The sequence below is a fragment of the Hylobates moloch genome, unplaced genomic scaffold (assembly GCF_009828535.3).
Source record: "Hylobates moloch isolate HMO894 unplaced genomic scaffold, HMol_V3 SCAFFOLD_27, whole genome shotgun sequence".
Taxonomy (NCBI): domain Eukaryota; kingdom Metazoa; phylum Chordata; class Mammalia; order Primates; family Hylobatidae; genus Hylobates; species Hylobates moloch.
The window spans coordinates 3,523,021-3,543,624 of record NW_026652302.1 but is presented as its reverse complement, the minus strand read 5'-3'; the positions used below and the strand labels follow the sequence as shown (position 1 = coordinate 3,543,624).

Genomic DNA, 20,604 nt, shown 5'->3' with positions numbered 1-20,604 from the left:
AGATTCTGCAGGCTTCTTCGTTTATGGAAGTAAAAACAAAAACAAAAACATTTGAACATAAAAGATTGGAAGGCATAATGGCTTTGACTTCTCAATAGCAACCTTGAGAGCTGTAAGTTCTTCAAAGGAGATTTAAACATCTGCGAACTGTTTGGTTGTTAAATAGCATTTACATAGGCATATGAATATACATGTGGAATACTGATCTCATGAAAAGTAACGCATTACTATATTGGGAAGACTGAACAATAGGATGGATGTGGTAGAAGGAGAAGAAAAGAGAGCTAGATATTCATATTTCAAGTTGTAAAGTCAATAGATAATACCTAGATCTAAAACCAAACAGTAGTAATATAATCATATTATTTATCATTTACCTGAAGTTAAGTAGCAAATTATCAACTTAAAGAGATGAAAGTGGTTGCCTGTGGAAAGACAAAATTGGGGGAGGTTGGGTGGGGGAAAGAAGAGGCAGAAAGATTTCTTTTTCTCATAATAAAACTTGTAGATCTGATAAATTCTTTAAACACATGTTTAAAGAATTGGCATGTATACCTTGGCTAAAATCAAAAACTAAAATGTAACACATAAAACTCTCTAGATAAATCATAACATGGAATGAGTGCTAATTTCTATCAAAGGATATCTGTAGTCCCTCTATGGAGACAGGTTCTTGTCAGCTTATATATGCATCTGAATATTGAGAAGTACCAGAATGTTCTCTTTTACATGACATGTTCTCTAGGTTGCCATATGTCCTGGCATTCCCAGTGAAGTCCTATTTTTATACCCCATGTTCAGGCTAATTATGTAAAGTACCTCTTTTTACTCTCAAAGCATCCTGGTTGGAGAAAATTAGGTGGCTACCCTAATATTGTGCTCTCACACCTCTCTACATGTACACTTGCTATTTGTATTAGTCCGTTTTCATGTTGCTAATAAAGACATACCCAAGACTGGGTGACGTTTACGGGAAAGAGGTTTAATGGACTCACAGTTCCACGTGGCTCAGGAGGCCTCACAATCATGGTTGAAGGCAAAGAAGAGCAAGTCACGTCTTACATGGATGGCAGCAGACAAAGAGAGTGCATGTGCAGGGAAACTCCTCCTTATAAAACCATCAGATCTCATGAGACTTATTCACTATCACGAGAACAGTATGGGAAAGACTCACCCCCATGATTCAATTACCTCCCACTAGTCCCTCCTACAACACATGGGAATTGTGGAAGCTACAATTCAAGATGAGATTTGGGTGGGACACAGCCAAACTATGTCGCTATTCTTCTTACATTGAATTCCCTTTCCCAAATGTCCTGAGTAAAAGAAGCCTTCACATTTCTGTTCAAGTTCTACGTCCTCATAAAGATTTCCTTGAATTAAAGATTTTTCCTGTCCCTTTTTATACTACATATATAACTTCATTACAGCAAATATTTAACTGTATTGCAGCTGTTTACATGTTGTCTTCCACTACAGCATAAGTTCCATGAGAGCAAGGATCATGTCTCTCCATTGTTGATGGTCCAGCACTCAACACGGGCTGCACAGAGTAATCTATACAATTCTTACTGAATGAATGAAGTTACCATTTATCTTATTATATAACATTTAATTTTTAGACATATATGTTCTAAAAAGCCTTATCCTTATAAAGGATACTGGCAATTCCATTCTGATATGATTTATCCCAACCATAAAAAAATTCTAAGCATAATTCCATTCCTAAATTCAAACTAAAGAGTGAGAGCTTGTAATTACAAATTCTTAGTTGAGTTTGAATACCTCCATTGTATAAATGCTCAAACATATAATCTACCTGTCTGTATCTATTTCAGCAGCTAAGATAAATTCACAAATAATCTTAGCATTATACATTGTCAGATGAACATGGCAAACAGATAGAATTCGATGTTTTCAATTTAATAATGAAATATATAAATGCCTTTCTGACTCTTTTCTTTTAAATTGAATTCAGATTTTCATCTTACCCAGTTTCATGTGAAGGTGAATTATGCTGGAATTTTTAAGGGGAGTTAGACTAAAACAACTGAAGGTGCATTAAAATATTCCTTTTCTATTCTAAACCACTGTCCTTTTATGCATGTAAAAATCACATGGAGACGTTGAAAAATACAGATTCCCAGGACTTGGGGTGTGTGTGTGTGTGTGTGTGTGTGTAAGTGAGTGTGTATATATTAGATTATATATTATACTCCAGGTATACATATACATGTATTATTATATTAATATATAATGTGTTATATAGTATACATACATTTTAATGTATTATTATTTATAAGAATAGATATATTTACACCTTGCAGTGGATAACAGGTTGAATTACCTGAGAATTCAGTAGGATAGAGACTTGGATTGTAAAACTAAGTTGCTTTAAAGAAAATAAAGAAACGTAAGCTTTCTTGCACAGTTGAGTATATTAACTAAGGTTCACTCTCACCTGCACATACAGCTTTGATACTGTAAGTGAAGCTGAAGAAATACTTTATTTAAAAATTAAAACATCAACTCGGAGAGCAAATTTTCTCAGAGTGAGAGGTGTACCCCACAACAGACCCTCCTTGTCTTTTCATTCAGGGTAGGGTGGAGGAAGTACACAGGTGGGTTGTCTGATTTGAGTCTGCTGAGAAAGACAGGATCTGCCCATCTGAGCACAGCTTGACCCCAACACCTCTCACAGGTACAGAGGCCAGTAATAGCAGAGGAAACTTATGACAGCCATATACAATAATCAACCTAATCTTTCACATAGTAAATATGAACAACTAATAATCATGTTACCTAAAACAATAATAACACAAAAAAGAAAGATCAAAATGAATGAAAAACAATTGATTCAGGAGGAAAAAGTATAGTTCCAGCAAGAGAAGAGAACTTAAAAATAACTCTCATTAGTATTCTAAGAAAGATTCATGAATATACTCATTCATAAACAAGAACAAACTAATATGCAAAAAGGGAATAACAGAATAAGTCCATGAAAATTAAGAATATAATTACCAAAATTAAGAAAAAAATAATCAATAGCTGAATTGGAAAAAAAGACGCCTCTCAAAATGTAAAGCAACAAAAAAGATGACAATATAAAATGTAAATCCAAGAGGTCCAACATCCATCTAAGGAGTGTCTCTAATGACAAAGAGCAAAGGCAATCAAGGAGAAGAAATAATCATACAGTGGAAAAAATCTCCAGAGCCCAAGACATGACTCTTCAGAAAAAAGGGTTCATTCAGGAAATGTGGTTCAGGATCATTTAAAAGAACCCATAAACATATCCTCATTAAATGTCAGACCATCTCAAGAGGTGTTCCTTCTTATTCTTTTCTCTGGATCTTCTGCTGCTCCTTGACTTCTAAATTGTGTGAACCAGGGCTCAATATTCTTCCTTCTTCTCTTTGTCTCTTCTATACTTCACTCATTTACTATCGTCTCATCTAGACTCAACATTTTGAATGCTATCTATGTCTTGATAACTGCCAATTTTATATCTTTATTTCCAAGTTCTCCATAAAATTCCTGACATCAAATCAATTTCATTCCTGTAATCTAACAGACATTTCAAAAAATGACTAAAGTAGAACTTTTACCTCAATCCCTACTTCAAATTGCTCATCTCCTAGTCTTCCCCATCTCAGTGAGCAGCAACACCATTAATTCATTAGCTCAGGCCATAAAACCACGAGACATGCTTAACTCTTGTCTTCCTCATTCTATGCACACAACCCATCAGCAAAGCCAACATCTACCAGAAGTTTGAAAGAAAGATGTGTTCAAGAGGACTATTAATTCCCTAAAACTATTGTGAAATTGCATTTTCTCTCTCTTTTACCCCTCAAAACTCTGTTTATATTAATTGTATCTCTCATTCAAAATAACACATTCTTAAAGAACATGAGAAGGCATCTCCTTGTGTATGGTACAAACACTGTAAGTTCTACAGTAAATAACACTTACATAATATTTTAAATGTTGGCAATTGCTTTCAAATTTTAAATAATCAAAGTGTGAAAGATATTTATATTTACTAAGTTTAATGTAAATTCTATAAGCCTTGAAATTATAAAAGTAATTTAAAAGCAGGAGTTAGTAGGTGGAAATAGGTGTGGAAAAAAATACGGGAATAAAAAAAACTCTGCTCTTACAATGTAGGAAACTAGGAGACACTATGAAAAATTGATGGGTCAAGACAGAATTTGTATGATGGTAAGTAACAATGGAACTTTTCAAAAAATGCCTGCTAGGGACTGGAGTGGGGAGCGAGGACAAGTACGAGAGATGTCAATTTCTTATGTGTAATAGAGGGGAATCGATAGCTATTTTTAAACTGGTACATTAACAAGCAACACATATGCATATTGTTTAAGATTTAGATTTAATCTCAAGAAAATCTAACCATAAAGTGATTAAAAATAATCACTTCTGATGAGCGGAAAAGGAGAAAAGGATAATGAGCCTTATGTTTTATTTAGCAACCTCCTGGTTTAGGAATTAAATGAACAAATAAATCAAAATATTAACACATAATAAAGCAGATAATCATATTCAATCTAGTCCTGTGTCTGTATTTTCACACATATTTATTTGAATAAGATTTTATAAGGAAATACCAATTTTTGTTTCACTGGTAGTCAGTAGCATAAAGGACACAAATATTAATTTAGGCTATTTTAGTGCAGTTCTTATTTTTAATCCACTACATAAGTACAGAGATTGGTTAGCTACTATCTGGTCAAAAATATACTGATGCTAGGGTATGCATTTATTAAGGAATTCTATTTTTAAAATCCTCCATATCTAGACCCAGAAAAGCTCACACACTGATTCACTGTAATTATCTCCTCAAAGTACTACAGGCCTATAGACCCCTCCAAAGTGAGACACTGCAGTTTTGAACACAGTAAATACTTCCATTGTGCTAATGCTACCTCTTATCCTACTTCTATGCTTATAAACATAGCACTATTTTTACCTTGAATAATGCATGGCTTGGTGGCCTGCAATATTAAAATAGAAGTCTGTTGTGTGCTTCATTTCATTGGTGTGCCCAGTGGCCTCAATCCAGTGTCCTATTGGGAGACAATACACACCATCCACCAAGTTGTTTTCATTGTAAGTACAGCAACGGTCATGATGAGGTCCATTGCCTAGAAAAAGAAGAAATGATAAACAGAGCAATTAAATCAGTGTTCTGTTTAAACATTCTCAAAGCAGCTGATACAAAATTAATAGCAAGAAAAAAATAAACATAAAGCTACTTAATCTACACATTTCAGTATAAACAAAAAAGACTAGAGTGAAAAACAGAACAGTAGGAATTTGTAAAGAGTTACTTAGGAAAATCAGAGTTTTTTACTCCCTTTGAATACATGGGTTATAAAAAGCATGTTAACTCTTTCAGAGCTTCATGGTACCTCTCAGTGCTCTAAGAGGCCATTATGAATCACTTTGCAGCCTGAGAAGCTCCTAAAAAAGTTTTTAAAGCTATTAATGCCCCACATTACACACTTCTATCTTTCTGGTATGCAAATTTATGAATAAAATCAGGAATAAAGTATTTTAGTATCAGCTCAACAAAAAAATGCATAATTATAGATAAATGTATTAATAAGTAATAAATGATCACATCGAATCTACTTTACAGGTAAAACAGTTATTATTATTATTTTCAAATGAGGAAAATAAGTCTCACAGAGATTAACTAGCTTGCTCAAGGTCACCAAACTAGCAGTGCGGAGCTAGTAGCAACCTGCCTCTCCTAGTCCCCCCCATTTCTGGCGTCTGATGCCTTTGTGATGCTCCCTGCTGCTGTCACATGCACAAAGACACACCATCTTCCTTCCAGGGCCACGGATCAAAGGAAGCAGAGACACATCTCTAAAAATATTATTTGCTTATTTCACGATTCTGCCCAGTATCAGCTACACTAGTTGCTATGGTATGAATGTTTTTGTCCCCCCAAAATTTATATGTTGAAATCCTAACACCCAAGGTGTTGGTATTAGGAGCTGGGGCCTTTAGGAGATGATTAGGTCATAAAGAAGAACCCTCACAAATGCAATTAGCTCCCTTATAAAAGAGGGGTGAAAGAAACCCCTTGCTCTGTTCCACCATGTGAGAACACAGCAAGTCGTCGCCACCTATGAACCAGTAAGTGAGCCCTCACCAATCACTGAATCTGGTATGCCTCAGTCTTAGACCCCCCAGCCTCCAGAACCGTGAGCAATAAATTTCTATTGTTCATAAGCTAACCAACATATGGTGTTTTGTTTACAGCAGCCCAAATGGTCTTACATACTAGTAAACCTTGATTTCTATAAAAATTATAATTCATACATTACTTTCATTACCTTTTCATTATCCCATTTCAAATCATGCCTTTCTTTATACTACCTAATTATAATATACTGTAAGAAAGACATGTAAGAAAACTAAATGCATGAGTGGTTTATAGAAATAAATCACATTTGTTATGAATACAAAAATGTGATTCATTTGTTCTTTTCTCCTTGCTCTGTCTTGCAAAATATTTAACCTAAATTTGCTTGGCATAAGATCTCAAAAAATCCTTAAATTATTTGATGTTTCTTTGAGATATAACTCCTGCCATCAGACAGACGGTACAGGATGACTCTCTTAATAAACCATTACTGATCTTCCTAGATCAGTCTCCTCTTTTTTCTCTTAATGGATTTTTTTTCTTGACGACTACAAGGCACTGCACCACATCTCTATTAACCTTCATTTTTAATAGATAAAAACCAAACTATACTAGCAACCTCACTTCTAGAAACATATCCAACAGAAATATTAATAAGAAAAAAGAATCTCTGATGCATACAGATACATGTGTATAGTAATACTATTTTAATAGAAAATACTGTAAACCATAAGTTTTTTTCATTCTTCTACAGATATTTGTTGAGACAGGTACTGTGCTAGGTCATGTTAAGAACTCAGATATTTATCATAAGAGCAACTAAAAATTTGAAATCTTCTAAGCAGGCATGTAACATAACCAGATTTTATTTTAAGGATACCTCTCTGGCTACAGAGTAAAAAAACAATTCAAGAACAATCAGAGAGAAGCAGAGAGTCCATTTAAGAAACTACTATATTGGCCTAGGTAGTTTATGATGAAGTTTGGTCACAGACATTGAAAGGATTATGCAGATTCAGGAGGGAAAGGCCACGGGACTTGGTGATTAATTGGAAAAGGAAGGTGAAGATGAAAGGGGATCAATAATGACTCTTAAGCTTCTAGTGAAAATAATTCAATATACAGTGGTACTATTCACTGAGATGCAAAATCTGAAAGAGGCTGTAAGGAAAGATCATCTATCTAGTTCTGGCAATGTTGGGTTTGGAGTGCTCTTTAGATATCCAAAAGGAGTCATCAAAAGAGAGCTGGAGTTATTGATCTGACATTAAAACAAGAAATCTGAACTAAAAAAATAAATATATGAGTAATTTGAGTGCAAATGGTAATTGAAATAGGAACATAGACGAGTCACAAAGAAAAACAATATTAATTAAGGAAAAAAGTTCTAGAACAAAGTCTGAAAGTCTTTCAATGTTTAACAGCCAGAGAGAGAAGGATAAACTTACAAAAGATGAATAGAGAGAGGAGCTGAAAAGGAAAAGTAGGAGTGACTAAGTGAAGCAGCAGAGCATGACTGAAAGTGTAAACATAGACTACAAACTGGATATGGTACTTCTAGGAAATGGAATTGGATGGAGGGGAACTGTCACAGTCAACTGTTTTGAATTGATTGGATTAGCTACAAGGAGCGGGTGTTACTTTTTTAGTTAAATAAAATAATATCTATGGCTCCCATTGGTCAGTATAACGGACTTACAACAATTGAATTATTACCTATTAAAAATATAATTGTTGAAGAGATCAAATATTCATAAATTATAATGACCAAGAAGAATTATTTATATATCATAATGTTCATAAGAATTCTTCATTCCTAGAATGATTTCTTTAATTACTCATTTTTACACATTTATGTTTTAGGAAACATTTTTAAAAGTCTTTCATGGACAGTAACCTGAGTTATTCAAAATATGTTCTAATAGTTAAAATGTCTTTTAGAGGATGGGTTATTGTCTTTTTAATTTCACCTAATGAAATGGCAAAAATGAATAGTACAATAATTTTGGTTTTGGAGATTTCTGCATGAAGAACTATGGAATAAATGTACTTTTCCCTAGTCCTCTCACTAAGTATAATTGAAAACCCTGAAAATTATAAATAAACATAAAATAACTTTGAAAGGCAAAGAGAAAACAGACCATCCAAGGACACTGAGACCTAAGGAAAGACGTTAAGTATTGAGTTCTCTGCATTTCCTTTTGCCTTATATATCCCAGACTTAGATCTGAAGAAGCCAGCAACCTGGTAACACAAGGACAGCAAAAAGAAAACATGACAAAAGTCCATTCCATCTAGCCAAATGAAAAGACAAGCCTAGCCAGACAGAAATCTATTTGATAATAACTACAATACTCCAGTCAAACCCACTGAAAAAATGTGGCCCCACACCCACTCCAGCCAGCAAATGCCAAGCATGGGTAGACTTCCACTTTTGTTTGCTAAGCTGTATTGCAGTGCCTCAACCCACTCACTATCATGGTGTCAGAGAAGGATGAGTAGGGGTCTGAAACTTTCAGCATCACCCTTGGCAATGTAGTGGAGTCCAAGTGGAAAGGTGGACTTCCACCTCCATTTGGCAGTAACGAGGTGCCCCTTCTTCCCACTGAGATCGTGTCAAAGGTGACCTAGTGGAAAGTCAAGATTTTCACCTCCTTCCCACCCCACCATCAGTGGATGCCATGTGGGAAGCAGTAACAAGGCATTCCTCCCTCTCTCAGACAGGAAGCTATCAATGGAGGCCTACTGGAGAGCTAGAACTACCACCTCACTCAGGGAGGAGTCTGTTTGGTTTGGTTATAAATGGAAACAGTGTGAAGAACCTGGGTAATAAGGTGGGACCGCCATTCTTCTGCTGGAGTGGTGTCAGAAGAATTCAGTTAAAATCGAAAGTTTACATAAGAGCTAACCTCATTATATAATACCCAAAATGTCCAGTTTTCAATAGAATGTCACCCGTTATATCAATAACCACTAAGATCTCAAACTAAATGGAAAAAAAAAAGATGCCTGATAAAGGCCAACACCAAGAGAACAATGATGTTAGAATTATGTGATAAAGATTTTAAAGCCTCAGTAACCCATTAGAACACATTTCAAATAAATGAAGAATCAGAATGTCTCAGCAATGGAATAGAAGATGAAAAGAGGAACTAAATAGTAACTTTAGAACTGAAAAACACAGTATTTGAAATTTTAAAAACTCAATAGATGGGTTTAAGAGCAATATGGAAGGGACAGAGGAAAGAATTCACAAACTTCAAGACAGAACCATGGAAATTACCCAATCTAAACAGCAAACAACAGAAAAGTAGGCTGAATTAAAAAAAAAAAAAAAAAAAAAACAGACCCTTAGGGACTTCTGGTATGTACTATTAACAGAAGATCTAAATATATGTAATTGGAATCTTGGAAGAAGAGGGAAAAGATACTAGGGCTTAAAAGTACCTGAGAAAATAATGCTTGAAAACTTTTCAAATTTGGCAAGAGGCAAAACCTACAAATTCAAGAAGGTGAGCAAAGCCCAAACAACATAAACCCAAAGAAATCAATACTGAGACATGACATATTTAAACTTCTGAAAACTAATGACAGAGAAAATCATAAAAGTATCCAGAGAAAAACAGCAATGTAAAGGAAAAAATATTCTAACATAAGCAGATTTCTCATCAGAAGTCACCAAAGGAAGTGTCATTTTTCAAGTGCTGTAAAAAAGAACAACTGTCAACCAAGAATCTTACTTTGTGACTATTTCCTTCAGGAAAAAAAGGGAAAATCAAAACATGCTCAATGAAGGAAAACTAAGAAAATTTTGCCAGCTGAATTACCTTAAAAATGATGAACAGAAGATGTCTATACAAAAAGAAACTCTTCGAAAACAGGAAGAATGAGCACAGTAAACAAAAATATAAGTAAATAAGCAAACATTCTAACATTGTCTGATGTTATTCTACATGTATGTAAAGGAAATATTTAAGGCAATTATATTGCAAATGAGGAAGGGCAAAGGAATAAAAATGGAGGTAAGTTTTCTAAAACTCACTCAAACTCATAAAAGGTTGATACCAGTGAACTATGATGTCAGGTATATAATATACACAATGTGTATAGAAATTCTATGTGTAAATCAAAACAGAATTCTAAAAAAAGTTCAATTATGAACCAGACATGCCATACAATCACAAAAAAAGGACCAGAAACAAAAAATAAAATGGCAAACTTAGGCTCTAACGTACCAATAATTATGTTAAATATAAATAGTCTAAATACACCAATGAAAATACAAAAGTTGGCAGAGTAATTTTTAAGTGAATCAATTATATGCTGTCTAGAAGTAATTCACTTCAAATTATATAGGCAGGTGGAAAGTAAAAGCATAGAAAAAGATATACTACGCAAACTTTAATCAAAAAGCAGTAGTTATATTACTATTATATAAAGTATACTTCAGAGTAAAGAAAATTACGAGAGGGGAAATTATACAATGTTTAAAGTATCAATCTAACAAGAAGACACAGCAACTTTAACTGTGTATATATCAAACAGTAAGGTTGTTAAATATGTAAAGCAAAAAACTGAGAGAACTGAAAGAATTTTAAAAATCCAGAATTATAGTTTGAGACCTCAACACCTCACCCAAAACAATTGTTAGAACAATTAGACAGAAAATCAGCAAGGATATTAGAAAACTCAAGAACACCATCAACCAACACTACCTAGTTGACATTTATACAGCACCCAATATAGCAGAATGCACATGTTCACAGTACGTAAACCAAGATAGAACATATCCTGTACCATAAAACAACTTCAAATCTTTAGAAAACTTAAATCATACAAATTGTGTTTTTTGACATTAACAGAATCAAACTAGAAACCAATAATAAGTAGTTTTAGGTTTTATATTTAGGTTTTTAATCTGTTTTGTGTTAATTTTTGTATATGGTATATGGAAGGGGTCCAGTTTCAATCTTCTGCATATGGCTAGCCAGTTATCCCAGCACTATTTATTGAATAGGGTCCTTTCCCCATTGCTTATTTTTGTTCACTTTGTCAAAGATCAGATGGTTTTAGGTGTCTGGCATTATTTCTGGGCTCTCTATTCTGTTCCATTGGTCTATGTGTCCATTTTGGTACAAGTACCATACTCTTTTGGTTACAATAGCCTTGTAGTATAGTTTGAAGTCAAGTAATGTGATGTCTCCAGCTTTGTTCTTTTTGCTTAGGATTGCTTTGGCTATTTGAGTTCTCTTTTGATTCCACATGAATTTTAAAAGTTTTTTCTAATTCTGTGAAGAATTTCATTGGTAGATTGATAGGAATAGGGTTGAGTCTATAAATTTCTTTGGGCAGTATGGCCATTTGAGCAACATTAATTCTTCTTATCCAGGATCATGGAATGTTTTTCTATTTGTTTGTGTCATCCCTGACTCCTTTGACCAGTATTTTGTAATTCTTGTTGCAGAATTCTTTCATGTCTCTAGTTAGATGTATTCCTAGGTATTTTATTCTATTTGTGGCTATTGTAAATGGGATTTCATTATTGATTTGTCTCTCAGCTTGGATGCTGTTGGTATATAGAAATGCTATGATTTTCATATGTTGATTTTGTATCCTAAAACTTTGCTCAAGTTGTTTATCAGAACAAGGAGCTTTTGGGTAGAGACTGTGAGGTTTTCTAGGTATAGAATCATATCATCTGCAAACAGGGATAGTTTCACTTCCTGTCTTCCTATTTGGATGTGGAGGCAATCATTCTAAGAGAAATAACTTAAAAAGTCTAATAGCACATATTCTCACTTATAAGTGGAAGCTAAGCATTGGATATACATGGACATACAGAGTGAAATAATAGACATTAGAGACTTCAAAAGGTGGGGAGGTAGGAAGAGGTGAGGGATGAAAAATTACCTGCTGGGTACAATGTACACTATTCAGGTGACAGACACACTAAAAGCCTAGACTTCACCACTGTGCAACATGTCCATGTAATGAAATTGTACTTGTACCCCTAAATCTCTAAAAGTTAAAATTAAAAAATAAATTTATTAAAATTAAAATTTAAAAAGTAAACATACAAATCGCTCACTATGTTGCAAAAAACTAATCTGTATTTTTGATAGAAAAGTAGAAAATTATTGGATTAACAAAAATATCTATTTCTTCAGAACAGTTTTAGCTACTTTGTTATTTGTTCATCAAGGCAAGTTAGGTGATTTCAAACGAAGTGAATAAATGTGTAGGAGTAAGGGAACTGCTGTCTGGCACTCCAATCAAAGCCACAGAAATAAGCAACCCTAGAATTTAAAAACTCACAACTAACTCATTATTTTACATAGTACTATAAGTTTGAGAGTTTGGGTTAAAATATGTTTATTTCTTAATAAATCCAGAAGTTCTGAAATTATATTGGTTAAGTATCTATTGGATAGGTGTAGTGTCCTTAAGCAAAATAAAATTTACAATTATTATTCATGTTATTTTATTTGAACTATCCTCTTTGGATTTAAATTATTTTACATGTTTCATTTCTAGCATATGAACACAAGTTTTGATTCTAACACATTAATCTCTAATTTTAACTATTAACTCACCCACATCTGATCTCTCTCATGCCCCATCTGTTACTACCTCAGAAGCTATTATTGCATAAAGTTGCACAAACATGATACAGTCATTACAAACTCTTTGGCACTTTGATGTTCTCTTCTAATGGCAAAAAACAAAGAAATAAAATGCACAAAAAATCTTTTTGTTCAACCAACTGCCTCTTTGAGATGATGAATCCTGTTCCAGTTGAGCACTTTGATGAATGGCAAAATGCAAAGGTAGACAATAGCTGAGTTTGGGGGTAGTCATAGATACAACTAAACTGTCCTTCCTAATGAAATGGAAACCTGAGATACAATCGGTGAAGGAGACGATGAAGTAAGGGGTGTTAAGATAGACAAGAAGGAGGAAAGGCGAGATGCAGAAAGAAAAGAGAGAAGATCCACCTAGAAAAACTATGTAAGAATAAATGATAGTCAAAATACCCTGATCATGAGACCACCAAAGAGCAGTTAATGGCAAGCATCATTTAATATTTAATTTGAAGTTTTATGCACTTCTGTAATATTTCTCTCTTCTCCTCCTCCCCAACTGTCAGTACAACCTACCACATTCACAAACAGATTTCTAGAGTGGAAGGAGAGAATACGATTCCTGAGATAAAGAATAAGGGAATTCATCACCACTAGTTCTGTCTTATGGGAATTCTTAAAGTGAGTTCTTTAAGCTGAGAAAACATACCACTAATTAATAACATAAAATACATGAAGGAAAAAAATTCAGTGGTATCAGTAATACATAGTCAGATTCAAAATAGTCTTTTGCTTGAAAGGTGATGTGTAAAGCAATTTTATCTCTAACATGAGAGTTAAAAGACAAAACTATTAAAAACAACTGTGGATTTGATAAATTGTTAAGGGATACAAATTACAAAAAGTTGCCAACTTTGACATCAAAATCATAAAATGTGGTAGGGAGGAGTAAACATGGAGAGCTTTTGTATTTGATTAAAGTTAAGTTGGTATCAGCTTAGAATAGCCTATTACACGTAATGTTTTATGTAAACCTCATGGTAATTGCAAAGCAAAACCCTATTATACTTCCACAAAATATAAAAAGAAGGGATTCAAGACATCACTACAGAAGACAAACCACAAAGAAAGACAACAAGAGGAAGAACAAAAGATACACAGAACAACCAGAAAACAAATTATGAAAAGGCAGTAAGATAAGTCCTTACATACTATAATTACCTTGAGTGGAAATGGATTGAATTCTCCAATCAAAAGATATAAAGTGACTGAATAGATTGAAAAAGCAAAACATAATGAGATGCTGCCTACAAAATACTCACTTTACTTGTAAGAACACACGTAGATGGAAAATAAAGGGATGGAAAAATATATTCCATGCAAATGGAAGCCAAAAGAGAGCAGAGGTAGCTATATTTCTATCAGACGAAAAAGACTTTAAGTCAAACATCAGTAAAGAAAGACAAAGAAGGTAATTATATAATGATAAAGGTGTCAATTCTCCAATATTTATAAATATACATCTAACATAGTAGCACCTAAATATTTAAGGCAGTTATTAAGCAATCTGAAGGGAGAGATAGACTGCAATACTGTAATAGTAGGGGACTTTAATACTCCACTTTCAGCATTGGACAGAACATCATTTTTTAGACAGAAAATCAATAAGGAAACATTGGACTTTAATTACACTTTAGACCAAATGAACCTAACAGAAATATATGAACCTAACAGAAATATATGGCAAAAGAATACACATTCTTCTCAAATATACACAGAACATCCTCCAGAACAGATCATATGTTAAGCCACAAAATAAGTCTTTCATAATTCCAGAAGACTGAAATTATATCCAGTACTGTTTCCTACTATAATGATATGAAACTAGAACTCAATTGTAGGAGAAAACTGGGAAAATTTACAAATATGTGGAAATTAAACAACATGCTCCTGAACAACTAATAAGTCAAAGAAGGAATAAGAAGGGAAATTAAAAACATCTTCAGACAAATGATAATGGGTATACAACACATCAAAACCTATGAGACGCAGCAGAGGCAATTCTAAGAAGGAAGTTCATAACAATAAATGCCTATATCAAAAAAAGGAGAAGTTTCAATTAGACAGAAGGAATAAATGTTTGAGATCTATTGCACAGTAGGGTGACTAAAGTCAATAATATATTGGAAATAGCTAAGAGTATAAATTTCAAAGGTTTCTCTCCGCAAAAAAATAAGTGAAGTGATATGTGTTAGCTTGATTTACTTATTCCACAAATATACTTATATCAAAACATTACAATGTACCCCATACACGTATACAATTATGATTTTTCCCTTAAAAATATCAATAATAGGAATAGGAATTATAAAGACAAATAAGTAACCCATACAGCAATGACTAAAACAGGTACTAGAATTAGAGATAACAGAGTCTTCTAAAATAAATGAAAATATTATATGATAAGGAAGTTAGAATTTGGAGGATCAGGAAAGAAAATATCAAATATGATAGTATGATCCTAGTAATGAATCAAACATCTGGCACAGGTAGGGGTGTGTGTGTGTGTGTGTGTGTGTGTGTGTGTGTAGTGTATTTCAAGGTAGAAAACTGATTACTATTGATTATTGTTATTTTGATGACAAATAATATTGTGAAATTTTGGATACATAAGCACCAGCCTTTCTGTACATCTGTATATGTAAACTTGTCTAGCTCTTTTAGTCAAAAATGAGCCACTCAGCCTAAGACAATTACTGCACAGAATTATGGGAGAATTACAACTCAGTGGGCTCATAACTTGGTGCATAATAGGTTGGCCTCATTTGTTCTCAACAATTAGAGTTAAGGTCATTCAAATGCTTATGAGAACATAGACAAAGGTCCTTGAGCCATTTGTTATGCTTCAAATTCTATGAGAAAATAGACAAATGTCCTTGAGACAGTTGTTTAGCAGCCCAGTATGACGTGTTAACCCTCTCAAAGGTAAGCTTAAGGCGTGCAGAAAAAGGAAACAGAAGGAGTGATTGACAAAGCTTAGCCTTGGATTCACTATCTGCCAAGCCTCCAGTGGGGATCTTTGAGGAAAACTCCCAGAAGGACCTTGATCAGTTCCAGCTAAGAATTTTAAGGAAAGACTTAATTAACAGCTGTCAAGCCATACAGAGCAGAAAATAGTACAACAAAAAACTTCCATGATTAGAAAAAGAAATGGATGAAATGGAGGCTTATACCAAGTTAATATGAAGAAACATAATAGAAAAAAAAAACAAGGTAAAAGCAAAAGTAAAATTTAATAGTACATTTTTTAAAATACTAATAATTGAATATCCCATTGTTATGGACTGTATTGTGTCTCCCCCACTCCAAAATTTATATATTGAAGCCCTAACCTCCCGATGTGATTGTATGAAATGTAGGACCTTTATGGTGGTAATTAAGGTAAAATGATGTCATAGAGTGAAGTCCTAATGCCATTACACTCCATAAGAGGAAAAAACACCAGAGATCTCTCTCTCCTCAAGCACACTGAGGAAACACCATGTAAGGATACAGGCAGATGGTGGCTATCTGCAAGCCAGGAAGAGAAGCATTACCAGTAACGGAATCTGCCAGCACCCTGATCTATGACTTCTAGTCATCAAAATTGTGAGAAAATAAACTTCTGTTGTTTAAGCCATCCAGTCTGTGGTATTTTGTTATGGCAGTCCTAGCAGACTAATATACTCATATATGTAAAATATTCCAATTTATTCCAGTTAATAATCAAGTATGATTGACAGCTTGTTATGTATCCAGTCCTATGCTAGGATGGAGTAATAAATGAAGTTTAAAACATGATTCCCACAATAAATGAACTTCTGTTGATTAAAGTTATAGGAAGCCATTAGTGAAACAAAACTAAATTATGAAAATAATTTTAAAACTGTATGTTAACTGAAACATGAACAGAGTACCAAAGGATTGCAAACAGGCCTCATCTCAAATGCCACTTTCCATGTGTGATGACTGAAAGGCTATGCTGAGTTGTATGCTAAGGATCAACTGGCTCACTGGGAGAGAAAAATTATGATAGGTTTGTGGTGTGCATATGAATGTAGAAAACTAAAAATGGAGTATGTTGGAGAAGGTAATATCAGTATGGGGTAGAATTACTGAGAAAGGATTTATAATAGAGGGAATGGGTGCTATGCTGTGATGAACAATAGGATATGCTTTAGGCACATGACAAACAGTACAAAAATGTATGAATAGGTATGATTCAAATTAAGAAATGGATAAGAACAAATTTGTTTATTTCAGTGGGTAGAGTGACAACACTGGCCCACAGGATGTCCATATTGCTGACTGAATTCCAAAGCCAGCACTGTAAAACAACTGGATTTCATGACTTGGAAAGTAAAGAATAGAATTACACATCTCTAATCATTACAGTATTTAAGAAGGCATTTTTTAATGCAAAGCATTTACATTAGTTAATGATTCATGATGATAAACACACTTCAAAATAGGAAGCATCTCAAAGGTTGTAGATTATGCTGAAAAAATTCCACAATGGCATTACCAGACAATTATGCTTTTATTTAAAATTAAACACAATAACAGAGCTTTCTTGATATATAATTTTAAAATCAAATCTGAAACTCAGATTATTCTTAATAGGCTTGAATCGAACCATGAAGATTGAATTATTAATAATTCATTAAATGTGATAATAATCTAAAGAGATGCCAAAAGATTTGACCACCTAATTTGATGTCATCAAATCTTTTGGTAGTTCATTATACTATGACTAAAGATCAACCTATTAAAATGTGCCATCTCTGTATTATTGGAAACATTTGCTGGATACTGAAAGTTACTTTCTATGTCACTTGCAGAGATGTTTATTTTTGTGTTTAATAAATTTTGATTTAATTATTCTAATAATCTTTAATGTTGATTTTCCTACTGTCATTAAAACAATTTTCATGGCAGTGTCTAGACTTTTGTTGTTGTTGTTAAAACTGGTAGTTCATTTTTTTTCTCTTCATGGCACTCTCAGAATTAACTAGAAATTTCCCTATTCATAGCCAGAACACAAATCCAAGTCATATATTAAAAATAGACAAAGCATCTGTATCAATATTAGTCTCATTGTATAAGCAAATTTTTCTAACCACATTTTGCTACTTTATTTCGTATACCTTAAGGCCCCCCCACACACAAAAAACCTATCTTTGTGCACTTAAATATACAAATAATGCTGAGGCAGAAGGAGATAACTTCCCTAGTAGCTATATCTTAACAGTGTCCAACATTTAGATGCAGAGAACGCAGAATATAACTATCCATCCCGGAACTCTTCAGAACATTGAGAAATATTTTACATTTAATTCCATCCTAACCCAGCTAGCTAGGTAAACATGCATTTAGCAGTTTCATAGTAAGAACATATTTGGCATAAAATATGTCTTCAATTGGCCGGGCGCGGTGGCTCACGCTTGTAATCCCAGCACTTTGGAAGGCCGAGGCGGGCGGATCACGAGATCAGGAGATCGAGACCACAGTGAAAACCCGTCTCTACTAAAAATACAAAAAAAAAAATTAGCCGGGCGTGGTGGCGGGCGCCTGTAGTCCCAGCTACTCAGAGAGGCTGAGGCAGGAGAATGGCGTGAACCCGGGAGGCGGAGCTTGCAGTGAGCCGAGATTGCGCCACTGCACTCCAGCCTGGGTGACAGAGCGAGACTCCGCCTCAAAAGAAAAAAAAAAAAAGTCTTCAATTAAGATTTTTCAGAATGTGGACTAAATAATTTAAAACATTCCCTTGAGCTGATCTAGTTCTGCTGCAAAAACCATCCCTGATAGCTTCACACATTGGTTTCTTCCATGGCAAAAATATTTTATGAATATTAAGGGCATATAGTTGACATGAATATCACATATGCACTGGAAAGAAACTAGAAATATACAGCTAGTTGAAATGGAGGATAAAATGATCAAATACAATCTTTAAAGATGAAATTGAGAAACTAGGTTGTTTTATATCCTTTTAATAAGACATTATAAACTGAAAATAAAAGAGGGCGTAATCCTGGCAATTAGATTATCCTAAAATTTGCCATAATCATAAACTACACATGTACAAGAAACAACTGAAGAAGAATTTTCTTTCTTTCAGAACTATGTCTGGTTGCATGCAACAGAAAATCTGGTTAACAGTGACCTAAACAAATATTAATAGAAGACTCTGTCTTACATAACTAGAGGTGAGATGCCAGGTAGCCCAGAGCTGGTCAACGCCAAGATCTTCCTAAACATCTGCTTTGCCGTCCTTCACATGCTGACTTTCGTCATGCTTCTAACCTCATGTTCAGAGGGTCACCTCTAGGCATCATGTCTGGAGTCCTAGCCATGAAGGAGGGTGAAGGGCCATGCCAGCTAAGCCTTTGTTCCTTTTCATGAGAAAAGCAAAAGCATTCCTGAGAGCCTCGCCTTCCCATATCTCATGAGCCAGAACTAGGTGACGTTAACATCCTTAGGCCAATTGCTACCCAAGAGGGATAAGATTACCATAACTGGTTATAGCAATGATTCATTCCATTCCTACCTAAAGAAATCAGGATTCTGTTGGCTGCAGAGAGTGGAGAGAAACAAATAATGGTGATAGTGATGCGTTGGAACACATTATCTTTCTCCAGCAAATAATTTTGGAGGATAAATCATATTTCCTTAGGCGTCGCATCTCTACTTGATTTAATTCAAAAGTATTACATATTACATTTTTAATTGCACCTGATTTTTATTTAAACAAATCAGCAGTAAAAGTAGAAGCATTTTAATGTACTTTTAAAACTTGCCAATTGCCACACACAAAAAAAAGCGAGCAAGAAAGAGAGTACCAGTTATTTGTCTAGTTCTTGATTGTGTCTGGCTTATACAACCTCTTTGCTATAACACAGAATCTTCTCCTTCTATTCCTGGCTTTAAATCTCCCCAAAATCCCTCCTCTTCCAGGTTTCCAATCATCTCTGCCTCACCAGCATCTCTTATTGCCTTCTCTTGCCTTTAGCTAGCCCTGTGCTCACCCAGCACTCTTACTTCCCTATTCATTCTTCAGCGTCCTGCAATATGGCATCTGCACTCAATGCTCTACTGAAAAAAAACTTTAAACAAAGTCATCTGCTAGTTTCCATAATAATTTTTCACATTTCTTTACCTGTGTGCAACACTTAATGAGAGTGACCACCCTTTGTCGAAACTCTCCTTTGTGGGTTCCGTAAAACTTCTTTCTTGAAAGACAGTATTTTATAGCAGTTAAGTGCATGGGCTCAAGATTCAGACTCAGACTTCATTCCAAGTTGTATGATTTACTCTTTGTAAACAAACAGTAATGAGAAAATCATTTAAGCAAACTGTGTCTGTTTTCTTCTTTGCAAAAAAAAAAAGAAAATGCCTATCTGCCTCATAGGGCTGTTGTGAGAGAATTCAACGAGATAATCCATTTAAAAGATTTAACATAGAAACTATCACAGTTGATGTTCAACAACCAGTAACAGCTCTTAACCTTACACCTCTTCCAGTCCTCCTAGTCTTTGCAAAACTGTACACTAATGCAAAAGAGGTATACTACTAAAACAAACTCAAATTATTTTAACAATAACTTTGTTCAGACCTATATGTATCAAGACAAGACCATAATAACAGTAACTCCACATGGGCCTACGTGTTTCCAAGATACAAGATTTTTCAGTAACTCACATAGTTTACAATTTCTGCCCAACCCCTGCCCAACCATGCTAGCTTTACCCTAAAACTGAAACACTGAAACTACAAACTCTTTTCTCTTTGACTTGTGATCAATGC

The 20,604-nt window shown here is 34.3% G+C and overlaps 1 protein-coding gene across 7 annotated transcripts in view; it reads right to left on the bottom strand.

Annotated features, from left to right (window-relative positions):
• Window positions 1-20,604, bottom strand: part of LOC116463091 (laforin) — a 358,522-nt gene that overhangs the window by 309,264 nt on the left and 28,654 nt on the right. For all 7 annotated transcript variants that reach the window (XR_009211986.1, XR_009211987.1, XM_058434474.1 and 4 more), the window contains exon 2: window positions 4,991-5,165. Coding sequence is in view for 5 of the 7 variants with exons in the window: in XM_058434474.1 (XP_058290457.1) it covers window positions 4,991-5,165 (175 nt within the window). In the remaining 2 variants the exon portion in view is untranslated. The remainder of the gene's footprint in view (window positions 1-4,990; window positions 5,166-20,604) is intronic.